This window comes from Pygocentrus nattereri, chromosome 8 (assembly GCF_015220715.1).
Source record: "Pygocentrus nattereri isolate fPygNat1 chromosome 8, fPygNat1.pri, whole genome shotgun sequence".
NCBI classification, from domain to species: Eukaryota; Metazoa; Chordata; class Actinopteri; order Characiformes; family Serrasalmidae; genus Pygocentrus; species Pygocentrus nattereri.
Genome location: NC_051218.1, coordinates 30,974,950 through 30,984,629, shown reverse-complemented (window position 1 = coordinate 30,984,629; position 9,680 = coordinate 30,974,950). Strand labels below are relative to the sequence as shown.

The 9,680-nt window shown below is 39.2% G+C and overlaps 1 protein-coding gene across 3 annotated transcripts; it reads left to right on the top strand.

Moving 5' to 3' along the window:
• Positions 1 to 209: 209 nt before the first annotated feature.
• tmem144b (transmembrane protein 144b) lies at positions 210 to 8,247 on the top strand. 3 transcript variants are annotated; one of them, XM_017693387.2, is made up of 12 exons: positions 210 to 390; positions 703 to 852; positions 1,277 to 1,399; positions 1,480 to 1,579; positions 2,619 to 2,699; positions 2,977 to 3,055; positions 4,248 to 4,321; positions 4,564 to 4,682; positions 5,337 to 5,456; positions 6,703 to 6,800; positions 6,927 to 6,980; positions 7,645 to 8,247. In XM_017693387.2, the coding sequence occupies exons 1-12, from the start codon at positions 273 to 275 to the stop codon at positions 7,726 to 7,728; spliced, it is 1,200 nt and encodes a 399-aa protein (XP_017548876.2). In that variant the 5' UTR covers positions 210 to 272; the 3' UTR covers positions 7,729 to 8,247. The 3 variants fall into 3 exon arrangements, with proteins under 3 accessions (XP_017548876.2, XP_017548875.2, XP_037396423.1); XM_017693386.2 differs by having other exon boundaries at positions 210 to 429; XM_037540526.1 differs by lacking the exons at positions 6,703 to 6,800; positions 6,927 to 6,980 and having other exon boundaries at positions 210 to 429; positions 7,645 to 7,864.
• Positions 8,248 to 9,680: the final 1,433 nt, after the last annotated feature.

Below are 9,680 nucleotides of genomic sequence, written 5' to 3'. Positions count from 1 at the left end.
TAGAAAACACATGGTGACACTTAACCATGATGCCAATAAAATAGCATCATATTGCCCAGTCTCTACTATACTTTAATTGAAAATCCCATCAGCAGATTTTGGTCTCTGTTTTTCTGATCTCAGCCTCTGAGCAGAGCCGGCCTGTAGGTGGAGTTAATTGGAGTAGAGGAGGGATGAAAAGCAGCCAAATTAAAGGCAGCTGTGCTCCTCTCTCTCCACAGCCTGAGCCACCCTGCAACTACCTAGCACATCCAGGTCACTTCCTGCAGTGCATGTGGCCTCTCCACATGGACAGCATGAAGTCCAGTGGGCTGCGGATGAGTTTACTACTGATAACACTACTATTTGGCTTCTGCTGTTTGATTACAGTGATAGCTGGTGAAGTAGGAGGTGAAGTGGTCTGTATTTTCTCTCAGCAGCAGGGCAGAAGTAAATATCTAGAACCAGAAGTCTGGCTTTGATAAAGTTTGTGCTCATAATGGGCCACTCTAATAGGCTCATGTTAGCAAAGCCCTGCACTTCACAATTAGGCCTGTTTACTGCAGTGAATTAAGACAGATTAGCTTTGCTATTAACCTGCTGAATTGTCCATATTTGTGAAATATCCATGTTGTTACTGTCCATTACTGAAATCGTGTGGCATTTTTGTTCTTACATCACTAAACTCAGTTACTCTGTTCCTTGTTACTGTGTCATCCTCAGAGTCATCTTCAGCCAAGGATGAAGCTGCAGGTGGAATCTTTACTCACTCCACATATATGGACAAAATCTATGGCTTTTTGAGCTGCCTGGTGGCAGTGCTGCTGTATGGGAGTAACTTTGTCCCTGTTAAAAAAGTGAACACTGGAGATGGTGAGGGATTTCAGCATGTTCACACACAGTATCAGTCAAAATTTTACATACATGCATCAAATGTATTTCAGATGTAAATCTTTGAGTGGTTTAGTGTGAAAAATTGTTCACAGTGGTGATAGGAACCAGATGTGCACCTCTTAAAGCTTCCTCACAGAAAGTTATTAAATGAAATGGTTATTTTTTTACATTGTTTTGAGATGGTTTTGGTATTTTTTTTTCATATTTAAATCAACATTAAATATTTCAGAAAATGTGTAGACTCACTGATGGTTTTGGATAGTAAAAATGGCTATATTTGTGTTGTAGTCATGGCAACCCCTGCTTCCTATCACCACGACTGTTAATAAATCTGAACCATTTCACACCAAAGAAGAAGTGAAGACATAGAAGTGGTGAAAAGGTTTGCTCTCTGTATGTGTAGGAATGTTTTTCCAGTGGATTTCCTGTGCTGCTATATGGGTGGTGGGCTTGGTGGGGGACACACTGTTTCGCTCTTCTAAAGCTCATCCAGCCGCCATGCTGGGAGGAGTCATTTGGGCCACTGGTAAGTGTGTATATGTGTGTGTGTGTGTGTTATTTGTTGCAGTCACAAATAATCACTTGACTCATATTTACTCGTTTCAGGAAATATTACGTCTGTGCCGGTGGTGAAGTGTATTGGCCTTGGGCTCGGGTTGCTGCTTTGGGGAGCCAGTGGGTTGTTAATAGGCTGGGCAAGTTCAAGGTGAGCTCAGTCTATGTACTACACTCTATAGGACTTCACCACTAACTCTAACTCTGTTTTAAATGACCCCACATCTCTGACACACTGTCTAGAACACTATTAAAGAAATTGAAATGGCCTCCAAGTCACTATTCCCTGCATTGAAGCACTATACAGAGCACTATTGTAAAAACAGAAATGATTCCTAATCATTCTTTCCTACAATTAAGCACTATTTAGAATGCTATTTTAGGGAACAGAAATGGTCACCTAATAACGACATTGGAGCACTATATAGATCACTGTTATAGGGAATTCTATTCTCATCTTAATATAGGTCTACAAAAACATATATATAATTCCTTAAAAAGCTCCTTATGGTGATGCAGATCTGTTGTAACAGTAGCTGTTATCACTTTACACAGTCATCATATTTATGCATTTTACAGACTTTTAGTTCAGGATGATGTTCATGAATGTGGGAGTTTTATAATTGGCTGCTTTGCCCAGCACAGAGATCCTAATACAATCTGATAATGTCACTTTGCACTGTATGTGTGGTGTAATTGGACCCATTCTGTCATTGCAGCTCTTAACAATGTGCTATCATGATATGGATTTCCATAATAACATTTAAAATACAATTTATGCACCCCTAGTGTACAGTATGTTGTATTCCAAGGATTCATTACAGACACAGAACTTTCAGGGTCTGTTTAGTTTTCTTCTGGTGTCCACTCAGTACTACTAGCTCAGGAGTCTCAGCGTCCAGCACAGTATAGTAATGTTCCTGCTCAAACACACCAACTACATCATTTAAACAACGTTTGAGCAAGTAAATTACCAAACTGCTGGACACCAGCCCTTCAGGACCAGAGTTTGGACCCCTGCTCTAATTCTGTAAGACTGAAAGCAGTGATGATGCACATTAATCCAATCTTTCTTCACAGCTCTTATGACGGTCTGGTTTCAGTATTCGTTTGGATTCTTATGATGGAAAACACACATTTAATGCTCATATATAGACAAATGATGTGTTTGAACATATTGTTGTTCTCAGGTTTGGTCTTTTTGGTCTGGATCCTGAGGAAGTCTCTAAACCTGTGCTGAACTACTGTGGGGCTGGTCTCTGTTTACTAAGGTCAGAAAAACATCTTACTTTTTATATTCTGCTCATATCCTGCATCCTATACCTGCTTTGGGCCAGTTTTTTGAATACTGATAGAGCTTAATGTTGAACTAAATTGAAATGGCACTGGAGAATCTCTATTGTAAATCATCACTAACCATTATTGGGTGCATAATTAATCTAGGCTGTGTTGTATAATAATCCATTGTTTAGTTGAACTGGTCATGTATTAATTTGACAGTATTGACTTATTTGATGGGATATATAACAGTTTATCTTTCTTCCCCAGTGCTGTTATTTTCTTCTTTGTGAAAAGCGATGTGCAGAATCCTACGTCACTCGAAGCAACGCCAATTCTGATAGAAGAGGTGAGTTTGCAACGCTTTGGTGTCATCCTATTTCACAGGGCTTCCTTTAAACCTTTGTTGGACTCTCAGATTTTGGCAAAGTGCTGTTTTGTTGAATCACTTTGCTAAGCTGCCTTTTCTTTACCTTTTTCATGGTGTTTATAATCTATTTTATGCAAGCTATTTCTGACCAGACAATCTGATTGGTTAAAAAGCATTATTTTTCACCATTCCTGGATCATTCTACTGAACATCTGTTGTTAAGCAACAATGATTGAATGATTTTTTTTTTTTTTTTTTTTTTGGATGTAACAAATGGTCAACATTTTAAATTAAATATTTAAAAATGATGTTCAGGGATTCTTTTCATTAGCAGACCAAGCCCCCTGAGGAAAGCCTCAGCAGAGGCAGAAGTTGGCCAACTAGCTGGTGGGCTTTCTATGTTGGATAACTAGCTAAAGGGTTGGTGGTATAGTTAACATTAACTACAAGTTTGTTAGGCCATTATTTCAGAGAAGGTTAGCTGTGGTTATGCAGTCATATGTAAAAGTTTGTTAAATTCCATTTTTAATGATACTTCTGCATGTTTTAATTAAATAAACTGTCAGAATTGTTAAACTCAGTAAATCAGTAGAAATGATGCATTAAATTTAGCATACAATTTGCATATTTGAGTTCCCTGTAAAGGATGTGTTGGCTTAAGTTTAACTCTGAGAACAAAGATTTGACAATTAGCTAATATAGTTGAGAAAGTAACTAACCATATTCCTAACTTTAGTCATTTTATTTACCTAGCAATCATAGGTGCTACCTTATCAATATAGAGTTCACAGGCAAGCGTGTCTCTGAGGCCACAATGTGTGCAATATCTCAAACTTCAACTACATGTCATGCGAAACTGCAGTGCACACTCTGATTAGATGTTTCATAGATTTGCAAGCAGCAAATAAGTTTACAAGTAACACATTTCCATCAGAACTACCAACTAAAATGGAGTAGTTTGAGGATTATCTGGAAAAAGAGGTGTAACATTACAAATGTTTATATGACCCATCTTAAAATATTACTAAACCAATGAAGTGAGCATTAATTCTTGGACAGAAATACAGTTAAAACTTTCCATTTTGTTTTTTCTACATTCTTGGTGTTATTTGTGATGGCGCACTTCCTCTTGTCTTCTATTACTTGACTATCCCTCTATCTAAAATTTCAGAGGTCACTTTCTGACATTCCTCTTCCCAGTGACTCATGGGTGGACACAATATCACCAAAGACCAAAAGACCACTGTATGTATATATTTGATCTTGCTGTTTTATATCTGTAACATATGGAAAGCACACGGCTGCTCTAAATGACTAAATGAACTGCATATAAAAGTGATGGACAAAAATCTTGTTTGTGATTTTCCACCTTCACTAAAATCAAATATGGTCAAACAGTGGGGGAAGGGGGTGGCATAAATTGGGTTTTTATCCAAACACTTCCAAGTGAGCTATACTGAGTGTGTTCATGCTAACTCTCTCTGCAGTGGCTGTATTATTGCTGTCCTGTCAGGCTTCCTGTCTGGTTCTGCATTTGTGCCCATGCTTTACATTAAACACCACGCTACAAGCAACAGCAGCATGTTCGCTGGGTCCAGTCAGAACGGTAAGAAACTGTGCTTGTATGATTCAAGGCGTCGTAGTAAGAGACCTGTTTCAGTGCTGTTTGAGTATGCAGTGGTTGGACAGCACAGAGGTTAACACAGTCACCCAACCACTATAGATTGGGATTTGATTTTCTATCCACTGAAATGGATGGGATGTGTCAAGGGGAAGTTGTATCATATGTATCATTATGCTTAAATACTTGTTTCTAAGATAAATGAGTTAAACCCATCAGTGAATTAATTTCCAAAACTAAAATATTGAACTTAAATATGAAATGCCCATCCACAGTACAGTGTGATGTGTATATTTTTGTCTGAGGTGGTTCCTCATTAAGCTCCTCAAGAGAATGGTCAAGAATGTGTAAAGCTGCATGCATGCAAAAGGGGTGGGGCTACTTTGAACATATTATTGAAATGTGGAAAATAAAAAAAATAAAAAAATAAAAAATTAAGGGGAAAACCTTCATAAGTAGGTGTGTCCAAGCATTTCACTATTCTGATTGATACTCCATGGCCTGGTTTTGTGGACATGGATTAGGCTTAATGTGGATCTTGGAAACTGACCCTAAATGCTTACTTGCAAACATCATGTCCTGTGCCAAATGACTGTGCTGTAGGAATGAAACTTTCACAGACGTACTGCTGTTTTTCAGATTTAGATTACTGTTTTGCCCAGAGCAGTGGGATTTTCATTGCGAGCACAGTGTACTTCACCATGTACTGCGCTGTCATGAAGAACAGGCCACGGATTTACCCCCGAGCCATCTTGCCAGGTCCTACACCCACCTTCCCAGCAGCTTTCAACTTCATTAGAATAATATTATTTTCATAACCATGCTTCAAACTGTGTGGAGTTGTTTAGTATCTCGAATAGACTTGTTTGTGGTTTTGATGTACGTACCTCAAACATTACTTTTCTCCATTTGGGATAAGAGGGGAAATTTACTTTTTTTTTGCTGTGCGATCACTAAGGGTAATTCCACCAATTTTGCAAAATTTCTGCATAATGCAGTGTAAAGTCTGAGGTTAGGTATGAAATGGTGCATTCTACAGAAACTTACACCTTCTGATCTTTATTTACATGCATGACATTTGGCAGATGCTCTTATACCATTTAAAATCTCTCAACTTGCTCTGTATAACATGCCACATTTGCCCAGGTGGGGAAATTGAACCCAGTTTAGCGAGTGGAGGGGAGTACCAGCATTACAGTGATGGTGATAGAAACCAGGCGTCGTGATGTCTACATCACAAATATTGCCATTTTATTTACTACCCAAAACCACCAGTGAACGTACATGTGTCTCGTGAACATTTATATTCAGGACCATAAATATTTGGGCATCAGAGTTATTGTTATTTTAGCTGTCTGCCCCTGAATATTGGAGTTGAAATCAAATAATGAATATGAGCTCAGTGACTATCAGCTTTAATGTTAGGGGTTTATATCTGAACAGTATAGTAATTGCACCATTTTCAAGGGCTCAAAAGTAATTAGACAATTGGCTGTTCAGCTGTTCCGAAGCCAGGTGTGTGTGTTATTCCCTCATTATTCCATTATAAGCACATAAAAAGTTTGTCATTCGGAATCTGTAAATATCAAATCTCATTATGACGTCCCAAGAGCTTCAGTGCCAGTTGGCTGAAAAATCTAAACAAACCCTCCATGTACCCCTCTACCATGAAGTGATTTAAAGTATTTTTAGACCAAAATCTTCTCAAAACTAAAGTAAAACAATGCACCGGACATCAGGCATATTTATCACCATGTCCTGTAATAACCTATGTGAGGGAGCTTTTAGAGGTGGGCGTCTGGTTCCTATTACCACCAATGTGAACAATTCTGACTCTGTCTCTGTAGAGAAGTATTTCACACTAGACCACTCTGAATGACTTTGTTTACATCTTCACCAATTAAGGAGAAAGTCTTCTGACTGTGGGAGGAATAATTGTGGGATGAATATTTGTATATTCATACAAATTTGTGTTTCCTTAACTGAACGCTGTTTGTGTGTGCAGGGTTTTTAACAGGTATAATGTGGGGGGTAGGCACATATTGCTGGCTCCTGGCTAATCGGCTTCTCGGCCCTGTGGTGACGTTCCCTATAGTTACTGCTGTAAGTATAAGACCCTGCTGCCTGTGTCTCTTCAGCCTGCTCTCCAAGTTCCTCTTTTGTTGTGTGGAGTTGGAGCCTCTGTACATCTGTACTGTTTCCTTAGTGGTGGTGATGTTTTCTTTGCAGGGTTACGGTTTAGTGGCTGCTCTGTGGGGCATAGTGGTCTTCAAGGAAGTCAAAGTAAGTAGGGGAAGGATGTACGCTGTGAATGCTGCATTGTTTGTTAGCTATTACTCAGAGGTTCCACTCAGCTCACTGTTTATATTTTGAATTATGAAATATCACTACTGTCAAATTTGTTCAGTGGTGGTGATGGGAACTAGACATCCACCTCTAAAAGCTCCCTCACACAAAGTTATGTGTAATGGTTATGAATACCCCTGGTTCCTATCACCACCACTGTAAAGACTTCTGGACCATTTTACACCAAACCACTCTGAATTATATTTCAACCATTCAATTATGGAGCCAACCAAGTATGGCAAAAATTTGAAACATTGCCAGAATTGCCTTTCACTAAAAGACAGTAAACTCTTCAGATGTCTGGTTCCTATCATCAAATGTGAACAATTCTTACCCAGAAAGTTTATCTAGAACGGAGCATTTCACACCAAACCACTCTGAATGACTTTGTTTACAGCTTATCTGTTTAATTTTCCAAACATTTTGAGAAATCGGTGGAATTTTCTTTGTGATGTACTTATTTTTTATTTAACTTATGAAATCAACAAAAACTCTTGTTTCTGACCTGCACACACTTCCTGTGTATAGTGTTTTTATGCACTTCTTATGAGTTGTTTTTTTTTTTTTTTTTTCCTCGCCCTCTTGGTATTTGTTTCCTCAGGGGCTTGGGAACGTCCTGCTGTTTGTTTTTGCCTCATGTGTGGTGCTGACCGGCTCTCTTCTTACGGCCTTCTCAAAAATCTGAGAAGTACCAATGCCCACCAGCTGCCTGCAGGAGGCAGCACATACCACAAAACTACATCCACACCATGCCTTACCAGTTATCCACATCAAATTATTATATGAAGTTATGTGAATTAAACCCTTTTTTTCTCCCTTTTCTTTTTGTGCACTCTGCTTTAAGGCCTGTTATATAAATGTACTATTTCTGTCTTTTCCTCTGTTCTGGCTCGTCTGCCTGCTCTGTGTTTAATAAGCACATAAAGGTCCTTGTAGCTCAGGAATTTGCTTTCAGCCATTCTGCACTCAATCTATGAGAGAAAAAATGCTGTAGGTATGACTGAGCTCGCGGCCAGTACGCCAAAACAGTTTACATAGTCCAGCTACAGTGGAACAACTGGGAGCCTTCCAGCAGGCCAAGCCTTTTTCGAAGAGGGTGGTTCCTGTTTAGGGATGGGACCTTTGCTAGTTTTGGTGTTATACTGCTATGTAAAGCCTGTTGATAATCATGCCATTTAAGATTTTAATAAATTAGATAACCGTCTAAGATTGGCATATTTTTATAAAGTGCTCACAATTGGCTCTACTGCCAAGACTCCAAAGCACATCAGGACAGCATGTTTCCTATTTTTATTGTGAACAGTACAAGTTCTGGTGCTTAATTTCATATTTATTTGAAAAGTAGTAACCCAGTTTTTCCCCCCAATTTAATCATGTCCAGTTTCACCATTCAACCCCACTAGCTAAGCCTTCCCAAGTCACCCAATGCTACCAAGCTGGCAGAGTGAAGGCTAGCTAAAGCTTCCTCCAAGACACGACGATCCACTACATCTTTATGATTGGATGGCTCAACACGCTCAGAGGAGAACACTAACAGCTAATAATGTTATATGAGCAGAGGTGTCAAATTCAGGTCCAGAAAGTAAAAGTCCTTCCCAGGATTTTGTTCCAACAGGCTGGACAGCTCTGCTGGTGGTGTGATCTAACTAGAGAAGCCAGCCTGTTGGAACAAAATCCTGGGAAGGACTTTTACTTTCTGGACCTGAATTTGACACCTCTGTATATGAGCTAGCATAATGCTGAGTGAATATCTCATGCAAGATCAACCACCCCTATAATCATTATAGTATGTACCATTATATATAATCAGTAGGTTTATTAAGTCAATTCCATTCATGTTCATAAATCTCAGTGTCTGTCTTGTTGCCTGATGATGAACTGTTGTTTTCTAATGCATACTCAGAAGCACCACGATTTGTATTACTTTTAACAACAAATTATCTGATCAATTATAGATTTTAACACATTTCTGAGGGTATCTGAGAGACGTATTCAGTGTGTGGGGAATTTCAGCTCAGTTCCATTTTGTTTAACACTTACAATAGATGTACACGCCAAGCTGCTTTAAACAAATCGGACTGAGAAGTAAACTAATGCACTTGGTGACTTTGATTAGCAGTAGCACATCCAAGTGTTGCCATAAATCCCAAGTATTTTCCTGGAAGACTCTGTTAGCAGTAAAACCAACCCTCACTAGACTAGACTATAAAAAGTACAAACTCCATAACCTATATTCATAATCCAGCCTGCTAGCACATGTTATTCTCATTAGCTTTGATTGCTCATCCTGGGGGGGTGGAGGTGGGGGTGGGGCAGGGATGGGGTTTGGTGTTCAACTTTTCCTGTTTCTTAAAATAGGCAGAAATCCCTCACCCTACCATGCTAATGGGGCTAATTGATGCAAGCTACGGGCCAATAATGCTGTTTTAATTCATTGTTAGCAACATTTGGTGAAGCTACCTCTTAGAATTAAAACTAACTGACTTAAACATGAACAAAAGACACCAAGCTCAAGTCTTTGCTTTGTCTAACTGGTCAGTCATGAGGTCAAACGTGCACAATCCGCTGTTGTTATTGCGCCAAGTCACCAGCAGATGTCGCTTTCAGGAGTTCGGGAACAGCTTCCATGAGCGAAGT